The following is a 27,880-nucleotide window of genomic DNA, read 5'->3' as shown; positions in this document are numbered from 1 at the left end:
ATATAATGGAGAGCAAGCCCGCTGTAAGCTGAGAGATTTGTGCTGGCGCCCTCTCGTATTACAATAATGCACTCTCGGCATTTGCCATTAAAATAATGGCAAAAACTGCCTCAAATGAACTATAAATACGAGAATAAAGTTGTAAAAGCTGCAATCCATTTCTTATTGGTTAAAATGAACGAAGACTATCTTGTGTTTTTCACGAGCACCCACGGGATCGGCGCCTATGGCATTTAAAATAAATGTTGTTTGTAATGATCGGCACTATAATTAAGCTTTTTATATACATATATATTCATTTATTTTTGTTCTGTTATGAATGCCACAAAATTTAAATGATTTGGAGTGAGGGGAAGTAAAATTCATGTTAGTGTTTATAATGTTTTTTTTCCCTAACATTCGTTTTATTTAGACCTATTCAGTATTTAAATGATTTCTGAAAGTAATAGTAACATGCGACTTACATATACAAGGGGGACCATTTGCACCAATAAAACATTCATATTATGTTAATTCCTCCTACCCACATTAAACTTTAGCCTTAAACACTGTTATAATTATGAGGGGGCCCTTGGAAAATCCTCTCCCCTGTAAGGGGTCCCTGGCTCCAAAAAGTTTGAAAACCCCTGATCTATAGTAATATATTAAACTGTAATATGACTGTAAAAGGCATGATTTACAGTTCAGATACAAGTTTTCACAAAAACAAAAAGTTTTATAAAATGATACACTTCACATTTCAGCCTTTAAACTATTTTTAATAAAATGGATGAGTAAAAAGTATTAATTATTATATCAATTTAAGCAATTATTATCAATAATTTTTTTTATTAATTAAATAACACAAACACATTTTACTGTTTAGATTTTTATAATGCATTTTCTTCTTATCGATCCACCAGTTCACATTTACAGCCCTGTGTGTTTGCAGGGTAAAAACATGGGTCGATTTTCCACATTGGTCTGAACAAAAACCGGAGGCTGCAGTTTCAGGACCGCATTTCTACTAGGACCCTACTGACAGCGTCATCTAGCCAATTCTATTCCAACAGAGGAGACCTGATTCAAACATCAAACAAACAGATGCAAAGACTAGATCCATGGAAACAATAATTTTTTTATCTTTCCATCTTATTTTTAATGTAAGAGCTGGCATGAACTTGAGTGTGTGAGGTGATGTCAGCAATCTCCATTTAGCCTGTTTAGCTGTGTTAGCATTGTGCTGCTGGATGTTGTGAACTAGAATTTGTATTCTAATTATTTAAAATGTATTAATGTACTAATAAACACACTATTTTGTACCACATGCAAAAAAATTAATTAAAATAATAAAATAATAATAAAAAAACTAAAAAAAACTATAGGGGCTTAGAAATGCGGTTCTGAAACTGCAGTCTCCGGTATTGCAGGAATACCCGGCTTATTGAAAATACACATTCATTCTCTACCAGCAGGAGGTGCTTTCGGAACGGTTTCCCTGGTAACAGCAGAACACAAATCAGCGCAGCCATTTCGCCATTCTGGTCTTTCCGCCCCCAAATTTAAGACCTCTTGGAATCATAATTTAGACTTTCTTGTACAATTTAAGACCTTTTATGGCCTTAAATTTGATACAAATAAATTTAAGACTTTTTAAGGACCTACGGACACCCTGTCAAGTTAGTGTTTTTAAGCATTTTGCATTTATTAAAATAATAACTCACAGCAGTATTTAAACAATATATTTTATTTGTGAACTTATGTTCAGCTATTTTTTATTAGTTAACTTTTAACTATTTTTGAATTTGTCAGATCATCAGTCATCAAAGCTCTGTAAATATTGGTCACAGACGCAGAGATTTCACCAAGCTGATTGCTCACTAAAACACTCCTACAGATCATGTTTTCATGCCATTTTAAGTCTTATTTTTACGTAACAAAGGGGTTATATCTAAGTGTGTGAGTTGTTTACTTACTTTTTTAAATTAGTCTTCCCATTAATGCCATTACATTGTTCATTCAGACTGATTCACAAACGCCGAACTTGCACGAACACAAGAGGTGGGATTTATCGCATGAACCAATCAGAGTTAGGGGTGTGCGATATACTGTGTATCGTCTGCGATAATATCGTAATTGTTGTTTTAACGATGTGCGATTTGACATTATCGAGTATATTACAAAAACCAAACAAAGCACACCTACAGAGTGCACGCATATTTGACATGATGAAGTCTAGTAGATTAGATTAGTTCGCGTGTGCATTTAGAGTGTGTTCTTTCACTGCGTGATTCAGTCTATTAAAATGCATTTTGAATGAACACAAAATTCAAGATATGGGGGCAGACAATGTGTGTGTGGGTGTGTGTGTGTGTGTGTGTGTGTGTGTGTATATATATATATATATATATATAATTTCATATAGTTAATATCACGCGAAGACAGACGTTTTTTCTCCAAAAATCAGCATGATTACAAATGTGATATTGATTTTTTACAACAGTTTAATAAACAATTTAATATTAAGAGACTTACGTTTTAGACACCATATTGCCTGTTTTTGTTCTATTTCGACAACAAAAATAATTCCAAACAGAACCACAGCACTGTTTTGAGTCTCTAAACAACATGACACGTTTCATTCCTGAATGAATCAACCGTTTAAATGATTCGGTTCAATCGCAATGACTCACTTATTAACAGTGACTTGCTGCCACCTATTGGCGGTTTTAATTTCACATTTAAAGTATCTTTCCATTTATTTATTTTTTAATCATTTCAAATAGCAAAACATTATTAATGCATTTGTAACTGCAGGTTAAATCATTCCATGTCACTCTGAGCTGCATTAAACAGTGTGTAAATACATCTAAATGCCACTTCAGATGCAGCTTCTGTGTTTTCTCTGCATTGCAAAGATAAATTTTGTTGATACCAATTTCATTTGCCTGGTAAAACCCCAAAAGTCTTATTCTAACCGACTGATTAAATGTAAGAATTGTAAATGTAAAGAAAATGTAAGAAAAAAAAAAAGATGTCGGCACAATAACACACTCAATTATCGTTATCGATAAAATTCCAGAAAATATCGAGATATCTTTTTTTTGTCAATATCGCACACCCATAATCACAGTCGAACACAAGTCAGATCCAATCATATCGCGATGGAGGCATTGCCTTCTCTCACGTGACTTTCCCCATTCATTCTCAATTACCCCCCACCAAACTCACAGCACGCTTTGGGGGTCTGTTAAAACTCAATGGGCTCAGGGGAGGCAAGCCTCCGCTGTAACTTTACCCGCGGGTGTCGCTGTTGGACAGTGTTACTTTTGAAAAACTAGTAATTTATACACTTTTTAATGTTATACTTTGTAATATGGGCGTTGTTTTATTTTTGTACTACGAATTTTTTTTCTCATCCAATATTTTGAGGAGACACTGCCTCCCTTGTCCCCTCGGAGGAAATGCCCCTGGTGTATACATTTTATTGGTCACTGAGTCACTAATGTTACCCGTTTTGTCAAACTTATTTGGCGTTTTGGCCTATGCTTTTTTTCAGTACTGACGACACAGGGTTGAAAAGTTTTTTGTTCGTTTTTTTATTAATGCAAAAAGATAAATAAATAAAACAAATAAAAAATATTTTATTTAAGCAAGGTACAAGTATAAAAATCTGAGACTGTCTGCTCAAATCACAAATCATCTCAGGAGAAGAATGTTACTGACTGGTGATTGGACTGCCTTATTTACCATGTGTAAACATGGATATTGTGATCTAATATGTAGCATAACCCTCTCAATGTATCCTGCACTCTTAAAAATGTCTGTAAAAATAGGGCCCAATGTACTGTGTTCATAGTTAAGGAATTTTATGTGTGAATTTTTTTTACAGGTATTTTACCTGTATTTTAAATTAATAAATAAGTATCGCTTTTTATTTCTCCTCTTTCCTATTACTTGTCATTTAAATGTTGTTTTTAAATTTTGTTGTATGCATTTGTCATTTTTATTTAATCTCTTTATTTTTAAAATGTGTATAGGTAGTATTTATAAAGTTTTTTAGTTGTTTTAATACTACAATTGATTGCTTCTGTTGTCCTCATTTGTAAGTCGCTTTGGACAAAAGCGTCTGATAAATGACTAAATAAAAATAATAAAATAAATAAAAATTATGCATTTTCACGCCACACATCGTGAGAGCACCACGCAGTGAAAAATACTACGTGGAGCAAAGATGACACTGATAACGTGCTGACAGACAAGACAGAGCAAGTTACTTTTAAGTGAGTGAGTGAAGTGAGTGAGTGAGTGAAGTGACGTGTGTACTTGGTGACCCATACTCGGAATTTGTGCTCTGCATTTAACCCATCCAAGTGCACACAACATGATACACAGTAGTGAACACACACACTCTCGGAGCAGTGGGCAGCCATATTGCTGCGGCACCCGGGGAGCAGTTGGGGGTTCGGTGTCTCAGTCGTGGTATTGAAGGTGGAAGAGAGCACTGGTTATTCACTCCGACACCACCGACAATTCCTGCCGGACCTGAGACTCGAACTCGCAACCTTTGGGTTACAAGTCCGACTCTCTAACCATTAGGCCACGACTGCCCCACCAAAGATTTTGTTTTTGGCGTGAAACAAAATCTCAGCTTTCAAACTGAGCCATTTTTTAAGAAATTCAAAGATTTTTTAACAAAATTCAAACAATTTTGTGGCTCTTTAATGTGTCATAATAGATTGTCGTAGTGCCTCAGTTCAAGCAGCGTTAACCGATCATCTCTTCCTCTTTACTAGTTATAGCACTAAATCAACATGAGTGAACATCAGAAGGTATCTTGTTTTCAGCTGTGGAAAGACGTCAATACACACCATTTGTCAAGATCAAGTCCACTCTCCTGTCGGGCTTGTTTGTCGGACAAAATGGCAGATTTGGTATTATGATTGGTCAGATCGCCTGTCCATTAAACTCCCGGCAAAGGGTGAATTGCGTTATGTTTTAGGGTAAATGACTGTAGACTTATCGGATAACGTCCTGACAGAAAACCACCAGTGCATTTCCTGTTTTTCAATGGATTATTTTCTTTCAGTGTGTATTCTGCAGCCCATCTTAAAACCCAAAGCTGGATTCTTCTACACTCTCCTTGATTTATCCGAGAACATTCTGTCTTGTTTCGGTACAGATCATCTCTACATGTCATTGGAGTAAACAACCCTGTCTGTCATGCTTTTCACTCAAACCTATAGAGTGTGTCAGCACTCGATGTGTCTGTAAGAGTAGCTTTAGGCTGTGTGTGCGATCCATGGAGGTTGTCCCTCCCAGAACGAATCACTTGAGCACTTTGGATGGGCAACAATGAGAAAATCCCTCTAAAAGCCCTGCTAAGAGCAAACTGCAGAGAATACTAAACGCACACACACTCTTGTGCTGTATATAACTGAGGGAGAAAGAGTGGCGTGACTCATATAGACCCTATACAAACAAAACAGGCATGAGTGTTACGGTATTGAAATGTAAGGAACATGAGTATGTGACTGCAGAAATTAGCAGAACATTTGCTAATCAAACAATACACATTATCTTACTGCAGTCTGGGTTTAATCAGACTACTTACCTGGTTTTTCACCTGAGGGACCAGATCTTCAGGAATGTCACCTAACGGATAGGCCCGTCCTGCCAAACAACAGCTGGCAGAGGAGAAAGGACATATGTGTTATGGCACGCAACTATGTATCAGTGCAGCACTTATGCAGAACATCACCTCACCTGATGTACACCAGCAGTTTATTTCCCATCACAACATGCTCATCTGTGGAAGGAGACAAACGGGAAAATTAGATTATGTGCATTTTAGCATTAGCTGACCAGATTTCAGAAATGAAAAAAAAACAAAAAAACATTCTACTTCAGCAGTCAAAAATCTGTGGCATTTACACTGTTATTATATATTAATAACAGTGTCATTAAGCAGATTTTGTACATTTTGACCATAGTATGTGAAACTGGGGTTAGCTGGCATGGCATTTGTTTTTCTTTTCATTCTTTGCTATTTCATGCATTCTAACTTATTTTCGCTGTTAAAGAGTTGGATTCTCATGCTAAACATGACCAAAGCCTCAAAAAATTAGTTTGATGTATAACAGAATATTTCTGTGCCAAATACATTCCCTTCGGGGTTTGTAAAGGTTTTGGAAAGTTTTTTTTCCGAATATGGCCCTGTGTGTCATCATACAGGGTGGAATTACTTTTATGGGCACTTCTCCCGGAAGAGCGCGTGCACACAGCAAACAGAGCGAGAGCAAGAGCAGCCCATCAACGTGCTTTATTCAGGTTACGGAAGTCGTCGGTAGTGCTGCACAGGACTTGCTCGAGAAGGATTTTACATTTTGTTTTTGACCACGAAATCAACAATGTCACCAAAGAAGTGTGTTTTTGGTTGTGAGGGAAAGATAACCTTGTTCAGTTTCCCAAAGAAGCCAGCGTTAAGGGAATTATTTATGTTGATGTCACAGCTTGCAGACGATCGGTACACAAGCTTCGCATGCTTGTGACTCGCCTCCACGAGCCTCCAGGAGCTCGCCTGTTTTCGGAGAGAAGCGTAAAGCTATATCTTTCTTTTATAAATCTGATAAAACTAAAGACTCTTCGGAGACATGAGAGATGCAATATTACTCTATAGGTACTCAAGATTAACAAGACTGGCAGAAACTGTGTGTTATTTCCAGTGTTGGGCAAGTTACTTCCAAAATGTAATACTCGCTCTCTCTCTCTCTCTCTCTCTCTCTATCTATCTATATATATATATATATATATATATATATATAAATTGTGATTTAAAATGCAAATTTTACAACAATCCAGGTGTGCTGTGTTTGTAGGGGTCACGAATCCGGTCCATGAACTTCCGTCTGCTCGCCACCAGAGGTCACTCTTCCACTACTATGGACTCTTGCACCACACCACTGTTGCACTTCACCCGGACTACAGTTCCCATCATCCACTGCACTGATTACACACACACAGTTGATTGCACACAGCTGTAATCAATCACACATTCCCTATATAACACTCACTCTGATCCCTTCCCACGGCCGAGTATTGTTTAGCGCTTATCGCTCATCGTGTGATAGCTACTTTACGGAGCCTTTTCCCCTGTGTTAGTTTCTAGTTCCTAGTTCTAGTCTTAGTCTAGTCTCGCCGTGTTTTCTGATTTCCTGGTACCTGATTTTTGCCTGTTTATCTTAAGTTAACCCTTTGCCTGCTGTTTCGGACTGTGTTTGCACCTCGCCTGGACTCTAGCTCGTGTTATTGGATTACCCCTCATGTCAAGCCCTCTGGATATTGTTAGCCACTTATCGACCACGCCCGTTTTGGATTACTCTTCTGTCTTGCCCTCAATATACCTGTTTGCCATTGTCTGACCCATGCCTGTTTTATGACCACGTCTCTGTCTCCTATTAAAGCTTTGCAGATGGATCCGCACGTCTCTCGTCTCGTCGGCTCCGTTACAGTAGGGCTTCACAATGTGGTCAAAAACCTGTTATTATATATGAATATAGCTATATGTAATTTTGATTTATTTAATATTATTGTTATTATTATTATTATTTAAATACAAACAATACTAAAGAAGAAGTATTACTAAAATGTCACTGTAAAAAAAGCAAAAATCAAGTATTCAAGAAAAAATAATATAATAATTCAATTTTACATTACAGCTGTAAAATTAAGATACTAATATTTAAGGCTGTCTAAATTTCTTCATTTTCAAACATTAAACCACAGAAATGTTATTAAAATGGAAAACCGTAGGGAGCCCTTTAAGCTTCTCTTTTGTAGATAAACACAAGTTTTGATAAGTCATCTCGCAATTCCGGTTTTATTTCAATTAAACGTGCAGACTTACAATTTTTAATGCACAATAAAAAACAGGGATATTTTCTGGGATAGCTCCTGCCAGCTCAAGTTTAGCAGAGTATCTTGATGTATGTGGGATGTGTTGTTTTATGTTTGCTCTGTTCTACCTGTGAGAGGCTTTCCTTCATGAAGAGGAGGACCAATGGCCTGAAAGAGTTTCTGAAAAACCAGGAAAAAGAAGCAGTTAATTTTTATTATTTGACTGTTCATGATACAACCGGAAAAATAGAGTAAATATGCTCTCTGCTGATTCATCTGGACTTTAACTCTTAAGACAATCTCTTTTTTTATTTTCAGACCAGCAAACACACATAAATATACCGCATGTTTAGAGTTTCTCATATTGTGTTCAAGCTAAAGAAGTACTATATACAACACTGTAGTCTACTCTCCCTCCAGACTCACAGCAGCACCTGCAAGACATGGTCATGTAATCCAGCACAACTCACACTACAGCAGAGTGCTGTTGTGTTTGGTCAGTGTGTATGTGTGTGACATATTGGCCATGAAACAAATTAATCCCTTTCTCAGTCGCCTTTCATCAGGGGTTCAGAAGATTCCCCTGACAACAAGGCTTTCATCTTTTTTTTTCTAGCTTAACGGTGAGAAACACACCAAAAATCCACACTTTATGGGCAAAAACACACTTGTGTGGATCAAAAACGCACACACACACACACTTGATGTGTCCCCAAAGGCTTACCAGGTTCAATTTAGTGTTTTCTGCTTTGTGTGGCAATTATATCATCAGAGCATGAATAAAAAAACTAACATTAAAAGCTGGAATTCATTACTTTTGCCCAGATTTTGACCCAACTTAGAGTCTGGACGAGTCCATGCTAGTTGTCAGAGCCAGTCTTCAGATTTTGGGCAGTTGGAGTTACAGTGTATGATGGGCACAGATATTTTTTAGCTTCACTCCATGATTCCATCCAGTTGAAAGACATTGAAAATGAATAATATTTTGAGCTGATTTTAGAAGATATATCATAGTGACATATGATAATGTATGATGTGCTTTACTTAATGCGAGTTCAAAAATGTTGACCATAATGGATGTGCTCAGTTTATGTGCATTGATCATTTGTATATGTAAAATTGAAGATTAAATTAAATCTGTTCATTCTATAAAGCCTCTTCAGTAGACTTCAGTAGATTCATATGGATTTCATTTACATACAGATTTCTTTTATTCATCTCTTGATGAACCTTCTGAAAATAAGAAATTTTAAGAAATTTCAAAATAACCAAAACAGGACAGAAAGCTCTCAGGTTTCATTAAAAAATATCTATATCTATAATATATGTTTGTTTTCATCTGTCACGCATCTCCTAGCAATTAAGTGCATGTTTCTGTGTGTTTGCTAAGTTCAGAAAGTCTGGTGGTGTGTGATACCTCAGCCGTTTAACATATTATGCCTGGTTCTTCTATGTAACCATTTACAAAGTCCGCAAGTGTATGATGCCTAGTGTTTTAAAATTTTCAGATTTGATAAGTTGTGTAGTGTATTCCAGCCTTAAAGGGTTAGTTCACCCAAAAATGGTGAGTAAAAATTACTCACCCTCAAGGCATCCTAGGTGTATATGACTTTGTTCTTTCAGACGAATCCAGACGGAGTTATATTAAAAATTGTCTTTGATCTTTCAAGCTGTTTAATGGCAGTCAGCGGGTGTTGCAGTGCATCAGTCCAAAAGAAGTGAAATAAAAAGCGCCCATCCATAATAAAAAGTGTCTCACATGGCTCCGGGGGGTGAACAAAGTCCTCCTGTAGCGAATCGATGCGTTTTTGTAAGAAAAATAACCATATTTAAAACATAATAATCACTTTAATCTAGCTTGCGCTCACTGTTGTAAACGAAAGCAGCTCCGGGAGGATGACTATTTTTCTTACAAAAACGCATCGATTCACTACAGGAGGCCTTTGTTCACCCCCCGGAGCCATGTGAGACACTTTTTTATTATGGATGGGCGCATTTATTTAACTTCTTTTGGACTGATGCACTGCAACACCCGCTGACTGACATTAAATAGCTTGAAAGATCAAAGACAATTTTTAATATAACTCTGACTGGATTCGTCTGAAAGAAGAAAGTCATATACACCTAGGATGCCTTGAGGGTGAGTAATTTATGGGCTATTTTTCATTTTTGGGTGAACTAACCCTTTAAATCACCTTTTAACACACACACAAAAAAAAAACATTGAACCCACACTATCATACCTCCATGGGGCTGATGTAGTCATTCATGCCACTGTTGAAGACGTAGATCATGGCGTCATATAGCTGGTTATCCCAGCACATCTGCACCACCTACAAACATAACATGTTGTTAAGTAAACATATGTTGACTTGCGACAAAACAGATGATGCGTTCGCACATACACACCTGTTGTATGTCTAGATTGGTGATGTCCATATGGACCAGGCATCCCTCCACACTATCCATCATGCCATTCTCCTGGAAATAGCTGAGGAGGTCTCTCATGACGGCAGCAGTCAGACAGCCAATCCGCTCGCTCAGAATGTAAGGCTCCAGACTTTCGAGAAACACACCCCTGGCCACAGAGTTCTCCACCAGCCGAGGGTAGATCTGGTTAAACAGCAGGTCCCTGAATAGAAGAGAGATTTTTGAAAAATGAGATGGGTGATCACATTTACCACTGCTCATCAAGTTTTTGCAGGGAAAATCGAGTCATTTCAATATGAACCCTCATGAATAAGGAATTTCGTGTGAAGGTGGAAAATTTTGCATCGGGTTCTTTTGGACTGATATGCAAAATTTGTTTCATTGACCAACAGAAACCTGCTTGGTTGCCCTCTACGTGAGCAGTGCTTCATGCATCACTAAATTATTAACAACAGACTTTTTGGATTTTTATTAACAACGGATTTATTGTAAAAATCCAATGTTAACAATGGATTATTAACCATTTTTTTTCTGCAAAACAATTCACCAACTTGACAGCATCTTTAGAAATTTAGAAAATTTACATTCACATAGAAATTATTTATTCCCCTATCACAGTAGTCCCTTTACAGTTACTGTGCTCATAAAAAATGCCCCTATTCTACAGTGTTCTGTCAGTTTGATGCGCATGTGCACTCGTTCAGTGTAGTCTGTGAAGCTGTCAAGATGAGCCTTTATGCAGAATGGAAATGCATGGAAATGCAACTTTTACAAATAAGGATATAACCGTAAAATGTAGGTAATGCGTCTGGGAAAATAATGCTTTTGTCTTAAATGCTTCAAAACACATCTATTAAGCACGTGACAGTAAACCATGTCTCATGTTTAGGACAATTCGGGTCATGCACTTTTCCCGCAGCAGCTCACTCTGTGTCCTCAACAATTTTTCAAAGCTGTTTTGTCCGTATATGTTATTCACTGCTGGAAAAAGGGCAGTGACTGGTGGATGTTTTCAGTGTAGAGTGTGCAGGTGTGCAGACACAATTAACCAATCAAATTCATTGTCCATTATTTCCATTAATGATTATTATTGATTAGTTGTTACAGATTACTTCATTCACTCATAATACTGTACTGTAGAGTGAACTGAATAATTGCGCAGTCTTGTCTTTTTTTCTCAGATTTTTGCATGGAATTAAAGGTTGTAGTGCTGTGATTCATCCCTGAGCTCATTATTTTGGTTTATGTCTTAAAACTCTTTACTCTTAAAATGCCTACCTACAAAGTGAATGGGAAAAATACTTCCATAACCAAGGCCAATGAGACAGTGGTTGGATATTTTTGCATTCGATGTAAAAACACTGGGCCACACTTGTTGTCTTGGCCACTTGAGAGCATGTGCACACAACAGGAAGTAAGTGCACAAGACTGTCCCAGGTCTTAAAAACGCCAAAGCGCAGTGCCCTTAATGCACACTAAATCCACACTTCAGAGCAGAATTTAAGGCTAAGTGTATGCCATCATGCATCATGTTCTGGAAATAAATCGAGATATTTTTTGCCGAGATCTCAGTGCAAGTTAAATATTAATATTAATAAGATATTGCATATAATTTGGTAATAAAACATTAAGTGTTGCACATTTTATTGGGGCAAAGAGGAGTACGTGTATTTTGTACAACATTTTCAAGTGCTTTTTTTTCCACTTAATTAGAAGCACTACAAAATAAATTGTTATTAAATTGTGTCTGTTATAGGGACTACTGAACAGACATTTAGAAGTTTATTTTAAAATGCAAAGTATTGAAAATCAAAATAAAGCTCTGCCAGCGCTTGCATTTTTACAACACAATAAGTGTGTCCCATCGGGCAATGAAAAATTCTACAAACACTTGTGATATTCATGCCTACTTGAACTCTTGGGCCAAACACAGGAAATACGTCATGTAAGTAGACAAGTGGTCAAGTGCAAAGACCGCAAGTGTGGGTATTTGGACAAGCCCACTGAGTACAAAACACAATGGAAGGCACATGACTTAAAACGCTTTAAATACAAAAGAAATGCGTAAAAGGTTATTATCAACCTTCAGTCTACAAATATCAGCAAAAATTCCACTTTCAAAAATCAACCACAAATTACAGTATCTGTTTATATAGATCAGACAGGCATAATTTTAAAGGCTAGTATTATGCATAAAGCACATGGGCAGCTAGTCTCTCTAGTGCAGAGGTCTGTCACATGCTATTGGCAAGCTCCCTGATCAAAGTACAAACACCATACACAGTAGCCTTAAAATGCACATACAAACTATACACATCCTTGAGTATAATGCATTAGTGACAGATTTGAAAACTGACATTTAAAATCTCATATTAATCTGCATCTGTATATCACTGAATTATGAAATGTAACAATATCTGAATCAAAAACATCTCAAACATCAAGCAAAGTATAACACAACACTAAAATCCAAGCCTGTATAAACATAATTATTTTAAAGGCTGCAAGCAAATACCATTAAAAAAAAAATAAAAAAAAACATCACTGCTGATTAACTGGATGTGCATTTAAAAACAAACCTACTGTGATAAGAGCTTATCAGTTACTGAGGCGACAGTATCACAAGCACCTGAAGTGTGAGAGAGAAGCAGAACTCTACCAGAAAACAGGAAGTAATGACAGGGATTAAAGTCTCTGTGGAGACAGCATGATAAGACAGCATGATAGGCAGTGCGACTGTAAAGCTTGAGTACAAAGCTTGAGGCTGTGAATATAGTTGTATGTATGTATGTATGTATGTGTGTGTACACACACACACACACACACACACACACACACACACAGCCTTTCAAAAGTTTGTGATCAGTAAGATCTTTCATGTTTTTTTTAAAGAAGTCTCTTATGCTCATCAAGGCTGCATTTATTTGATCAAAACACAGAAAAAATAGATATTGTGCAATATTATAATTTAAAATAATGGTTTTCTATTTTAATATACAGTGCCTTGCGTAAGTATTCATACCCCTTCATTTTTTTTTCACGTTTTGTTATATTGCTGCCTTATGCTAAACTGCTTTAAATTACTTTTTTTCCACATCAATCTATACTCCATACACCATAATGGTAGAGCAAAAAACAGGTTTTTAACATCTTCGCAAATTTATTAAAAATAAAAAACTTAAATGATTCCATTGCGTAAGTATTCATATACCCTAATATAGTTTGCGCTCACTGTTGTACACAGAAGCAGATCCGGGCAGATGACGTATGAGGTCAGCGTTGCGCATTCGCCGCTCAGAAGTGACAAACGCGGAAACACAGGGGAGAGATCAAAAGGGGTGATTAATTTATGGGCTAATTTTAATTTTTGGGTGAACTAACCCTTTAACATAAGGCAGCAACATAACAAAACGTTGAAAAAAATGAAGGGGTATGAATACTTTCGCAAGGTACTGTACATCAAAATATAATTTATTTCTGTGGTGGCAAAGCTGAAATTTCATCAGCCATTACTCCAGTCTTCAGTGTCACATGATCCTTCAGAAATCTTTCAGATATCACTTTTTATTCATTAAAGAATCCTGAAAAAAAAAGTATCACATGTTCCAAAAAAAATAATAAGCAGCACAACTGTTTCCAACATTGATAATAAATCAGCATATTAGAATGATTCCTGAAAGATCATGTGACACTGAAGACTGCAGTAATGGCTGCTGAAAATTCAGCTTTGAATCACAGAAAGAAATTATATTTCAAAGTATATTAAAATAGAAAACTGTTATTTTAAATTGCAATAATATATTTTTTTTAATTCTATATTTTTGATCAAATAAATGCAGATGAGCATAAGAAACTTCTTTAAAAACATTAAAAGTCTTATTGTATATACAGTATATATTAGGGCTGTCAATGTTAACGCATTAACGCATACGATTAATTATACAATCTTTAACGTGTTCAAATAATTTAACGCAATTAATGCAAAATTACTGAAGCACAATTTCTATTCTAACCCTTTATCCCAATTTCGCTTCTCTGTTTGCAATCAGATCATTTTAAGCCGCTAAACACCGGGAAAGTTTTCAGTCCAATGATCCAGTAAGCAATCAAAAAATCCGTCCAAAACAGCACTAATATAAAGGAAAACAGGCTGATTACATCAGAGATGGCAGAGAGAACAGAGATTCACATTGTGTTTTCAGGGAATTATCCATTCCAGTGTGTTTCGCTTTAAAATAGGGATGCACCGATACCACTTTTTCCAGTACTCGCCCGATACCGATACTTTTATTTTTGGTACTTGCCGATACCGAGTACCGATACCAATATTTTTATTGCATTTGTAAAGGTTTTTTTGTAGGGTGCCACAAGTTTGTTAAAATTTCCAAAGGGTGCCGCGACTAAAAAAAGGTTGGGAAACACTGCTCTAATGGAGCGAACAGCAATCAAGATCATGCAACAGAAGTGCGTGCTCTCGGACTCTCTCGCTCTCTCCTTACCGTCAAATAACTTTAGTAACTTGTGCATCGTTTTACTTACTTGCTTTTGACATATCCCAAGGAACTACAAATTTTCCAGTGATGTCTGTGAGATATTTACTCAACAAGCTCGCGCATCTGTGCAGCCGCGCGCTCAATCCACTCAGCGTGCTCAGCTTATCAGCTTGGGCACATCCACAATACAGGCGTGAATATTGAATGTTTAACATTATATTAATTACTTACATGTACTTCATAGACTCCATTCTACTCTCTGTTGTTCTGTTGTTCAGTGTTTCTTTTTCTGGACACAGCTCTATTCACATACTGTTTGGTATCGGCTTTTGGTATCGGGGCATTTTTACGAGTACAGGTATGAGTACAGGAGCGCAGTATCGGGCCCGATACCGATACCAGTATCGGTGCATCCCTACTTTAAAACACAAGCCTTGTCATATTCTGAAGAGCAAAAGCCCTTGATAAACAGAACATCAAAACATCCCACCGCTCTATGGCAGGTGATACGCAAAACACATTTCTCGTCTGGACAACCAGCATCTCACTAGTAAAGTTTTGATGGATGAAGATTGCAATCAAGGTAAAGATAGAAATTTCCATGACTTGTAAAGATTTAATTATTTTTTCATTCATAAAATCTAATCAATAATGTTTAATTAATTGCAGTCATTTAAAATCACAATTTTAAAAATTCTTGAATTTTTCCAGGTTTGCTATGACCGTGGAAGCCCTGTACTAAACTACTGTACATCCACCCAGAGAGATGGTGTTTTGCTCAAGGGGATCACAGTTTGTCCCAGTATGACAGAATACATTTCCCTGAAGGGCATGAGTCTTTGAGAGCCCCAAAATAGATACACACATCAATGTCAACACACACAGACACACATTCACAGAATTATGTTGAGAGACTCTGGCATTGTGTGAACAGCAGGGCTCTTTAAACACAACAACATCAGGGAATGCACCTACTCATTGTAACCACTGACACAAAGTGTCACAGCTGTCAGTATGTCTCACATCTAGAGACAAAGCACCACTAATCCCATCTCTAGCTCAAACATGAGTCAACGGTGTATATGAGGACAAAAGCAGAAACCATCCAACATGCACATAAATGAGACATTTCCTCGCATAACCTTTCCCTTTGTGTGTGCGTCAATGACAATAAAGATGTCCAAGACAATAACATTGAGAAATCATTTAAAAATCTAATTTAAAAAAACATGTGCCTTCTTAAAATTATAATCTTTGTATTCAGTTTTGTTTTCAGACATTTTTAGGAGAAAAAACGCTAGGGTTACTCCATTTGATATGATCAAAGTGTCTTTTCATAAATAGGACAAAAAAAGACCATCATGTTGTTAATATACATCTACTGAAATTTTAGTTAAAGAACAAGAAAAAAAAATTTTTTTTTTGCTGAACAAGAGTCAAAGGCCCTGTCCCAAATTGCACCCTAAACCCTCGCAGGCTTCCTCTGAGTCCACACTTTTGTGACGTAACCTGTTGCGGAGCTCAAAGCGGCCGCAAAGGGAAAGCAAAAATGATGAATGGGACACCCTACAGTCTCGTGAAGTCAACACACACGCATGTGGCGGCAATTGTAAGTCTGCAAGACCACAAGTGCACATGAAGTATGCCATTTGGGACAGGGCCACTCTCACAACCTCTTGCTGTTCAGATAAAGGGCTCAGCCCTCCATAAAGCCTAAAATCCAGAAAAAAATGGATTCCTATTGCACGTTTTTATCACTACGGAGAAAACACACCATACTTTGCATGCCTGAAGGGTTTGTGACTAATGGAAATCAGAGAAATCACAGAATAGATAGAATGTCTGGATGGAAGTAAGATTTGCTTTATTCAAAATGTTGGACCTACAACTACTAGAAAAAAAACCTGAATTTTGATACATGACATTTTACAAAAATGAATTGTTTGTATATTTACATTTATATTGAATATTTATTTATGTATTGCTGTAAATATTCAAATTCAGACTGTAAATAAATAAATACATATAAATAAATGGGTCAAAATGTATCTGGAAACAAGAAAAATGAAGGGGGGAGGCAACAATTCTCAAAATTCTTTAAATTTATAATCAAAGAAAAATCTCAACCAAGGGTGCATCAGGTACTCGCAGGCGTAACTATGGGTGCTCCAGAAAGGGAACAAAATGTACAAAATATTAAGTGGATCCTGTTAAAAAAAAAAAAACCCTGACGAAGGCCTGCTTCGGCTGATACGCGTTGGTGTTTTTTTAATATGTAGCCCTGTCTTAGAATAAAGGCTTTTTACCTTGCTGACTATGCGAGTGCCTGGACATGGATTTTTTTTTTTGTTGTTGTTGTATAACAGGATCCACTTATTATTTTGTATTCTTTAAATTTTGTTATATAAACAATCTAAATAAAAGATGCACAACATTAAACTGACATCATATTTTTGAGACTATTTTTATTACAACAGAAATATCAGCATTTATAGGAGGGCCTTCAAATATTGTCTTGGACAAAGGTGGGCATTAGAGTCAAAAATGCTAAGAACTGCTGCAGTAGATGAAAATTAAACCAACTACTCAAGATTAGGTTTAAGAGTATATTATTAAACTGTGAAGTCCATTTCATTTACTTACATAAAGTAGTTTTCTATACCTGATGGATAACACTAACTGCTGCTTACAGCTTTATTTGCTTGCTGTCTATGCAGGGTCAGACAGCTCTCATATTTCATCAAAAATGTCTTAATTTGTGTTCCGAAGATGAACGAAGGTCTAACGGGTTTGAAACGATATGAGGGTGAGTAATTAATGACAGAATTTTCATTTTTGGGTGAACTAACCCTTTAAATGTTTTCAGATGGATTACCATGGAGTGTCTGGTCATGTACAAAATAATAACAAGGAATGACAGGAGTGTATGATGATAACAAGAGAGGAGAGGCAGAGAAGAGTGGAGGTTCCAAGTGTGCTGCAGGTCTGACCTTTGCTGGCACTGATAATACAACAAGAAACAAAATTATACAGACAGGAAATTGGCTTGTCGCAAGGACAGAAAATAATGCTCCAGTAATATGAGGAGAAATAAGAGGGGCGTTTTGTCTTCTGCTCATCTGGATTATAAATGACGTGGTTTGCCACATAATTTTTTACTAAAACTAAATTTTCTCCAAGTTATTAAGAGCATGTGTATTTATAGTTGAATTTCATCCTAAGTTTAGTGTTATGATACAGATCTGTGGATCTCTGACTTGTATAACTGGAGATGAGCACAGGACAGATGCTTTGCAAGGTCTGATGTACTGATGTTTGAAACGGCACGAGTCTTAATTGCAGACTGCTGCCGTAAGGTCTGCAGGTCAACCCGTTTTCATTATGCTTGTGTATGTTTTGCTTCTACAGCGCTGCTTTTTAGAGCAAGCAAAATCTTTCACTTTATCCACCACTGCCATCACTTATCTGCCTCAATGCACACTTTACATTTAAATTTTTACACTTATGCATTTGGCACAAACTCACTTTTATTAAAAGCACCTGCATTGCATTTCAAGGTGTCCCGTTTGTTTGTTTTTTTGTTTTTTTTAAATCAATGTGTGCATTCCCTGGGAGTTACATGACACGTCACACTGACTACAAATATGAAAAGTAATGAAATAAAGCAATGCTGTTGATGATGTTGCACTATTTAAAATTGTTGGTACCTTATTGTATTTCAGTACCAGTATACCAGTGTAGGAGTTTAAATATCCTGAAACCCCCTATTTTAGCATCAGATTTTTTGTGGCTCTCACCAGTTTAAAAAAATGCTTAAAAAGTGAGTGTGGTAACAAATGCACACTGCAATTCACACTGCAGTGAATGCAACAAAATGAACAAATATATTACACAAGTCCTGTGACAACTATAATGTAATGCACAAATACATTCACCGGCCACTTTATTAGGTGCACCTGTTCAAGTGCTCGGTAACCAAGCAATGGGAAGAAAGGAGATTTTGAATGTGGCATGGTTGTTGGTGCCAGATGGGCTGGTCTGAGAATTTCAGAAAATGCTGATTTTCACATACAAACCTTTCTAGGGTTTACAGGGAATGGTCCAAAAACATAATTATGGTTAACAACATTTCTGTGGGCTGCTCATAATGCCGGATGGTAGGGGCAGAATGTGGTCCAAACAACATAAAAGCAAGAATCCATCCTGCCTTAGATCAATGGTTCAGGTTGGTGGTGGTGGTGTAATGGTGTGGGGGACATTTTCTTGGAACACTCTGGACCTCTTCAGTACCAAATAAGCATTGTTTGAACGCCACAGCCTACCTGAGTATTGTTGCTGACCATGTCCATCCCTTTATGACCAGCAGAATAGCCCATCATGTCACAAAGCTCAAATCATCTTAAACTGGTTTCCTGAACATGACAATGAGTTCACTATACTTAAATGGCCTCCACAGTCACCAGATATCAATCCAATTGAGCATCTTTGGGATATGGTGGAATGGGAGGTTTGCATCATGGATGTGCAGCTGACAAATCTGCAGCAACTGCGTGATGCCATCATGTCATTAAGGAACAAATGGCGCTTTTCCACTGCATGATATGGCTCGCTCGGCTCAGTTTGCATTTCCACTAGAGGTCTACACGGAGGACCCGAGACCCGAGGACCCGGGACCCGACCCGGGATCCGTACGGGTTCGGGGCTATATTTTAAATGGTCAGCCGGGTCCAGGTCGGGTCCCAATCTATTACTTTGGGTCCCGGGTCTGTTTAACATTGTGTGTAATACCAGAGTCGATCGGACTCGGAGAACACCCGGACGTTATCAGAGTCAGTCAGCGCTGTGCATGTGTTTTTCTGTAACTTTCAACTTGTAAAATTAGGATTTTTTCGCAACTTGTTTATCGACTTGTTAATAGCAATTTGCTGTGGAATATGTGCCGACCGGGTCCAGTCGGGTCTGTGTCTTCCCGGCCAGGTTCGGGTCCATCTTTCAAATAATTGACGGTCCGCGTCGGTTCCGGGTAGTACATTTTTGACATTTCTCGGTTCTGCATGGGCCCGGGTCCAACTTTCAAAATAATAGACGGGTCCGGGTCGGTTCAGTGTAGCACATTTACGGGTCTCTTCGGGTTTTTGGACCCGTGTAGACCTCTAATTTCCACTGCAGTTTGGTACGGCTTTAGAGTGGGCGGGATTATAGACATGTCGTTATGTCATTGCGCCGCCTCTACTGCCGTGCTGAGCGACCTCCTGAAAAACTTTTCCGCGTCGTTCCATCAAGCTCTCGCTGGATCCGCTCCTCGGCTATCAACGAGAGGAACATCTGTACTCACTCAACAGACCACGAAACAGCCATTATTTTGTTGTTTAAAAAAAGGTGCGCTCGTTCGAAACTTGTGTTCGTTCAAAAAAAGTTGCGTTCGATCCTCGCTGGCTGTGCTGATTTAATCTAGCGGGTCTAGTGTCACGTGTCACAAGTTCAATAGCGCAGGTAGTGACGATTCTCTCTGGCAAATCAGTGATCAGCAGGGTTTACACGTCACATTTTGGTAATGGTACGGCTCGCTTGGAACCTCAGCCGAGGTGGTACTGAAAAAAGTGCCAGGTAACAGGTACTGTACACAGTGGAAAACCCCCCAAAAGTGAGCAGTGCTGTGCCGTACCATGCAGTGGAAAAGCGCCAAAAATCTCAGAGGAATGCTTCCAGCACCTTGTTGAATCTCTGCCATGAACAATTAAGGCAGTTTTGAAAGCAAAAGAGGGTTCAACCCGGTACTAGTAAGGTGTACCTAATAAAGTGGCCGGTGAGGGAGTGTAAATGCACAGCCATTTGCATTTGTACTCGGCATCGACAATATAAATGCACTGTTGCATTTTTAATAGCTTTTGAGACTATTTTGAGGTGTTTATATAAGTCATTTAATTGGCTATATCTATAGTAGCTCTAAAGACCGGTTATACTCACAGTATGGATAGATCAAGTTTGTGACCGAGCCTCAATGGTATATGGAAGAGAACTTAGAAACTAATACAGTGAAAATAAACTGTACATGAAAACAAACACTCACTCCATGAATGAGTCTCTCACTAACTGCACACATTCTCACAGTTTGAAGCATCTTTCATAGGAAAGCAACACATGCTGTTGTGATAATTAAGATCCTATGATAAGAACACGCAACCTCATGTGTAATTGTACTATTGCACTAATGAGTGATGTACTATAATGGAAAAACATCACATCCTGACACAATGAAGATTTTAACCTGGAAGACAAAAAAACTGCTAAAAAAAAAAACAAAAAACAAAGAAGGAAAACTCAAAATCAACCCGTTTTCTCCTACAACAGGTTAACTGATGCTAACATTATCTTTTCTGATGTGCAAAAAAATCTCAAATGGTTACCAACCTAGATGTATATCCAATTTGACAACATAACCCCTAAAGCCCCGAAATGAAAGGACAAGAATGACTTTACAGCTTAAAAATACAAGTTTAAACAGAGGAATCATTTCGAATATAGCCTTTCATGCAGTGTGTATAGCAGCTGTATGTCAGTGTAAACTATCTGCAAGGTTGTAAAGCCGAAGATGCACGATAAATAAAGTTATTGTCTCCCAAAAGAAAGAATAGACTCTGAACAGCTGAAACGAGTCGTTAGTATTAATAGTAATTCGAATCCCACTTCCGTGAAGACTACACATCACTGGGTAACATATTTGCATAATACCCGCCTATGCTCTACGTTGGCTGGCCACGAACAACTTGACCTGCGCTCAAACACTGTAGCTTGTTCGTGTGGTTAACATCATGTCGAAGATGCTGTGAAAGTAAATTCGTTTTATTTTCACTTCCGAAAGATGAGGCTAGAATCAGTGGTTAAAATTCATTTTTTCCAATGTACCACAGCAGTACAACGCCAGTCTTTTTGTATGTTTCCGTCATTTTACTGACAACTGCTTCTCTAATCTCAGGGAGTTCAACACGGGATTCACAAAACGCTTGCTCTTGAAAGATGGCTCAGTACACAGTTTATTTGAACCAGCTGGCTCCACTGAATCACAATCTGTAAGTATGATAAGTAATAGATGTTTATATTTTCTATGTAGTGTTCAAAATATGGAACTATGGCAATGGGCGTATCGCTTCCGACACGTGCTATACGCGGTAGACCAAACACACTGGGCCATCTGAACAATCAGAGCAGAATAGGCTCACGGAATGCCTAGTTCACACTATGGGATTTTAAGCCTGATTTGCAAGTTAACGAGCTCGCCGACAGGTCGGGCTGTGATCGGGGGAAAATCAGCAGGTGATCAGCGCTCGGCAATCTTTAAGTGTGAACTACTCAACGACACATCAAAGAGGCTCGCTGACACGTCGCCGATGCCTCGCAGACGCCAAACGAATATCTAGCATGCTAAATATCTGGACCAGTCGGCCGACTCGACATCACAAGCTACAGCCAATGAGAGAGCAAGGCATTAGTTGAGATCAGTGGAAGAAAAACAGCAGCAGCAATAATGACTTTAAGAAAAGTTTGGAGACAAGAAATGGAGCAAAATTTTTCAGAACAGATCATCACACAAACAGCTTGCAGCACTAATTTCTTCCCAACATTCATTTTCAAATAAACAACTCCTGTTTCACTTGTTGTTTCGCATCATTCCTGTTGAACTTCTCGCGTGCGTTTAAGGGCTTTTAGAAAATCAAAAACCACACTTCTGATTTTACCCTACACTTCCTCAAAAAAGTGGCCCCATTTACTACTGCTTCTCCAAAACGCTGATCTTTGAAAACAATGGACAAGTCGAAATGATTTGTGTTAATGTGTTAATCAACTTTATGCCACAAATGCTGCCAAGTGAGCTTAACCAGGAATATTCCCTTCACAGTAATAAAATTTGAAACATGCAGGGTTTCTCTCACCAAAACAGTGAGTGAGAAAGAGAAAACCTGGAGTGAATCTAGAGTCGGAGGCTTTCAGCAGAGAGGGAAAACTGCTGTTGCTGCACTCCACTAACATAATTTGGGGCAAAGCTTTAGGACACTGGATCAGAGGGGAGATGAGGTTATCTGCTGACACTGACTAACACTGACACATTGCTAGAGAGCGAGAACAGATGGAGATTATAATCAGCATGAGAGAAAGTGCAGGGCAGTAATGAGATGTCTGAGAGTTTGGCCCAAGGATATTGTGATTCCAGTTTATCTTTGTGTGTATGCACTCATGTGCTCACGTGTATTATTACAACACCTCCATGAGTCACAGATAATGAACACACCATGACAATAAGACAAGAAGTGCAGATAGAGCAAAACATTTTTATGAACTATGTGCTGTTTACAAAGATGTTCTGAATTCAGTAATCACTTCTTACAAAATAGGAAAAGTGCTATTATCTTCCAATACAGATTTTTAAGTTAGTGGCCTCCTGTGAGGACGGGAATATCATTAGATGTTAATTATACGAATAAGTAGTATGTGTGTGTGTGCATGTCAGTGTTTAATTCTTAAGTTCGTTTATCCAACCAAGAAATTCATTTAGAACCTTTAGAAGAACAAACAAGAACAAATCACCAATAAAATGTACAATGTTGATATGTTGTTTATTTGAATAAGCACTATGGTAACTACACTGTATTTTTTGAAGTACCACATAAATACCATGAATATGTTCAGTATGGGGATATGCCAAACTATGTATTTTCAAAACTTACTAATTGATGGGTTACCAGAATGGCCACTGTATTAAAAATGTCTTCTTTTTTATGTACATGTAAAACACTTACCCCTATGACAGTTAATATCAATGGTTTACTGGCACTGAAATTACTTTTAGAAGGCCTGTATATGCTGTAAATTAGTTGTTAAAATTCTCTCATTCTCACCTTCATTTCATTTTCAAAATTGTTTTTTTTTTTTTTTTTGAGGAACTTAACATTTTACGTAAGGAAATCATCCAGCACTGTGTTGGCTCACCAATTAGCGTCTAATGTAAATATGAAGCAGAACCAGTGGAGAACCACTGGACTACTCTACTCATTGGTCGGTTGTGGGATGACTAGTCAACCATTACCAAGCAATCCTATTCAGTATACTATTCATTATAGTAAAGATCAGCACTGTGGAATTACAACAGTATACTACCAAAGTACCACAAATGAAATATCTGTTATTCAAAATAAATAACAGGAAGATTATCTTTTGGCAAAACTGCTATAAATTCTGTGAGCGTGAATAAAGTGGTTAGACTAGGAACAGCTGGATGTTGAGGAAGGGGTGATCAGTGGTGCTGCATCCCACTGATCTGAGACCTACTGCTGACATTGTGCTCAGGGGTTGGAGCTAACACGAAACGGAGTTTCAGAGTTTTGGCCGAGTTAATTGAGTTGCTGAGATCTGCACTTCATCACACTTCTTCTCGAGTTAACAAGCTCTGCTCTGCTGAGTGTAAACACATAGAAACACATGTGCTAACCACTGTGCCTTAACACTGGGCAATACATTGTTAGAAGAGTTCAAACATTCTCTCACCTGCTAATCAGTAAACACAAGCAAACAAGCACATACAAGCACATATACACGCTCATCGTCTTCAGATTCTCTTTAGTACTCCCACACACACACACACAAAGCAAAATATATCTGACAGTAGCAGAACTGAAGAGGTAGAGCTGTTCTGTGTGACAAATATGTCCTAAGTGCTATGAAAAGATTTGTCTGCTTTCACTCCCTGCCAGAATGCAATTTTTTTTCCTCTCATATACCTCGCAGCACATGGTGTGTATTCACGTCTTTCCGCGGTTGAAACAAGATACCTTCTGATGATCATTCATGTTTATATTGTTCTTTAACTAGTAAAGAGGAAGAGATGATCGGTTCACATGCCGCTTGAAATGAGTAGCAGAACTGAAGAGGTAGAGCTGTTCTGTGTGACAAATATGTCCTAAGTGCTATGAAAAGATTTGTCTGCTTTCACTCCCTGCCAGAATGCAATTTTTTTTCCTCTCATATACCTCGCAGCACATGGTGTGTATTCACGTCTTTCCGCGGTTGAAACAAGATACCTTCTGATGATCATTCATGTTTATATTGTTCTTTAACTAGTAAAGAGGAAGAGATGATCGGTTCACATGCCGCTCGAAATGAGGCGCTACAGTGATCTGTCACAACACATTAAAGAGCCACAAAACGGAATTTATTGTTTGAATTTCTTACAAAATGATACAATTTGAAAGCCGAGACTTTGTTTCATACCTAAAGTAACCTGCTCTGTCTTGTCTTTCGGCATGTCAGTGTCCTCTTTGCTTCGTGATGTATTTTTCAAAATCATTCATTCATTCACTAAAATAAAAGCCTATATGTTTATCATATGAAGCGATCGTATCTTGACACAAAACCGCTTGATTCACATGGATTCATTTTATGAAGCTTTAACCTTTTTGGATCTTTTAAATGTTCATTCTTTTTTTTCAGAGATAGTAAGAGATGTTTTATACTTGTAGCACAGACCATACTATTGTAGCACAAAACTCTCCAACTCTGCAGCACCAGTGCTTTGTGCAAAAAAAAAAAAAAAGTAAATGTACAGCACTGTCAACATAGGAAACAGTAACCCAGTAATTTACATTACTTCCTGTAGAATAGAAAATGTACACATTAAAAACTGAGATTCTATTTTTCATAATGATGAGGTTCCAAATTCAAAGCAATTTAGGCTCTACAGTAAGCAATTACTAAGATTTGGGTCTGTGGAAAAAAAAACATTCCACAATTTTTTTACAGCAAGGATTAAATAAACTGACATTATTGAAAAACTCTATTTTAAATAATTGTCATTCTTTTGAACTTTCTGTTCAAAGAATCAAAAAAGCATGGTTTCCAGGAAAATATTAATTAGCTGATAATAATAAGAAATGATTCTTGAACAGCAAAACAGCATATTAGAATGATCCCTGGAGGATCATGTGACAGTAAAGAATGGAGTAATGGACGCTATAAAATTCAGCTTTGATTTCACCTGAATAAATTACATTTTACAATATATTAAACAGACAAACGGTTATTTTAAATTACAGTTATTTTAATAATATTTCACAATATTACTGTTTCACTGTATTTTTGATTAAATAAATGCAGCCTTTGTGAACAGAACAGACATCTTTAAAAACATTTTTAAAAATCCTACCAACTGAGGGACTGAAATGATTTTCAATGGTAAATTATGTAATGCCACAACTGTTGTCCACAGAAAAATTATATTGAAACCAGAACATTTAATTAATGCTTCAGGCTTGTTTGCAAACTCTGGGATGATTCCCAGAAAACGAACAGGCTCAGAGTACACAAATACAACACCATTCTCCATAGTGTGTGTGTGCAGGAAAAGAGGAGTGTATACACTCACGTTCTCTGTAGAAGGAGACAATAATCCACCATGACAGGAACCATGTCCTGCAGAGGAGAAGACAGAAAGAACAAGCAGGATCAAGAAAAGACAGAGTGATGGGGTTTGAAGACATAGAAGAACAAGAAAAAAAGAGAGTGAGAATTCATTCATTCATAATAATAGACTGTATTAATAACATCAGGGCTGCCAAAGTAAACTAGAGAACGAGAAAGAAATCTTTGTTTGCAGAACAACAACTTATCTTGAAAATATTGTGAATCCAATCTGATATATCTGATATATCTCCCAGCCCAACGAACATGGGAAGTAATTAAATGTGCACATTTCTCTTGCGGTAAAACTGACTTTGAAAATGTGTCTGACAGACACAGTTAGAGTAGCATAACATTCCACACTGCCCTAGATATACAGAGCTAAATCTGCCATTTGGCCATGGTGAGTGCCTTATTTTTGTGATGACAGAGTGCTTCTTAATGGCAAAAAGAAATCGGAGGGCAAGCGAGACCCAGAGGCAGAGGAGAGTTGACATTAGTGGGCCATTATTGTATGTGCTTTCCGCCTTATGATGAGATGTGGTTTAAAAATGGATGCCGCAGGCCTAAAGACTGACATAAAGGAGACTGTCTGCATCGCTCTCTCAGTCTGCTCTCCTCACTCTCACCTCTCTTAAAAGCCTCTATAATGCTAGAAAACTCTTCAGCTCTGTCTTGCTCTCTCGTTAAATAATATCTAAATCTTTAAATAATATGGAAAAATATTTGACTTCTGGAGATGTTTAAAAATGATTCCCTAAGATAACACCATTTGAGGCTCATTTGAGAGGGCTTCTATTGGTGACCCATTACCTGGAAGTGCTGCTCCATCACCTGGATTTTTCCTTGCTCTGGACACTTTTTCAGAGAGCGATCCACATACTGTAACAAAATTTCCACCATCTGTGAAGAGAGAAAAATCAGCAGAGGAATGTGACATTTATTTGCACAAAATAATAATAATGATAAATAGTTTTTATATACCTACAAAAAGTTCATTTAGGCCATTATATCTGTTACTTACAGTGCTACAGATTTCATTTTGAAATCTGACATTTAGAAAAAAACAAAACAAATACAATAAGTCTCAATAAGAAAAAAAATAATTCTCATTTTAATAGAAGTGGGATTCTGATAAGATCAGAGTTAGAGAATCGAGCTCAAAAAGTTTTGACCAATGGATTTAATTTTAAGCTAAAGGGTATATACACAACAACACATGAAAACTCATTTCTAAACATGAACCGACACAGTTCTCTGTCTGAAATCTGACATGCTGTACTTACACACACAATATAAACCGGTGGGTACCCACTACTGATCCAACCTCCATTTCTGAATCAAAGTAATCAGCCATCATACAATAACCTAATGAAAACACTTGTGGCTTTTTTTCTACATTGGATATCAAATGTTGGGTCCCACTTTATATTAAGTGGCCTTAAAGGCACAATATGTCATTTCCACCGCTAGAGGGTGCGTATTCAAAATAAACAAATAGACAAAGGCGTAGTTTGATGACTCCGTGACTGAGTGTGGAATCATGGGAGTTGTCGTCTTCATCCCCACAGCCAATGCAATCCGACGAGACTCGGGCAGAAATCATGTTCATGGATGAGCTAATGATTTATTAA

At 37.6% G+C, this 27,880-nt stretch overlaps 1 protein-coding gene across 2 annotated transcripts in view; it reads right to left on the bottom strand.

The window, feature by feature from the left end:
* Positions 1 to 27,880, bottom strand: part of LOC107699090 (vacuolar protein sorting-associated protein 8 homolog) — a 124,155-nt gene that overhangs the window by 75,093 nt on the left and 21,182 nt on the right. For both annotated transcript variants that reach the window (XM_016500255.1, XM_016500256.1), the window contains 7 exons: positions 27,060 to 27,149; positions 26,212 to 26,258; positions 10,285 to 10,507; positions 10,119 to 10,208; positions 8,004 to 8,055; positions 5,746 to 5,788; positions 5,594 to 5,666 (listed from right to left, as the gene is read on the bottom strand). In XM_016500255.1, coding sequence (XP_016355741.1) covers positions 5,594 to 5,666; positions 5,746 to 5,788; positions 8,004 to 8,055; positions 10,119 to 10,208; positions 10,285 to 10,507; positions 26,212 to 26,258; positions 27,060 to 27,149 — 618 coding nt within the window. The remainder of the gene's footprint in view (positions 1 to 5,593; positions 5,667 to 5,745; positions 5,789 to 8,003; positions 8,056 to 10,118; positions 10,209 to 10,284; positions 10,508 to 26,211; positions 26,259 to 27,059; positions 27,150 to 27,880) is intronic.

The sequence above is a fragment of the Sinocyclocheilus anshuiensis genome, unplaced genomic scaffold (assembly GCF_001515605.1).
Source record: "Sinocyclocheilus anshuiensis isolate Anshui unplaced genomic scaffold, SAMN03320099.WGS_v1.1 scaffold94, whole genome shotgun sequence".
Lineage (NCBI taxonomy): Eukaryota > Metazoa > Chordata > Actinopteri > Cypriniformes > Cyprinidae > Sinocyclocheilus > Sinocyclocheilus anshuiensis.
The sequence above is the reverse complement of the archived record's forward strand: the minus strand, read 5'-3'. Positions and strand labels throughout refer to the sequence as shown.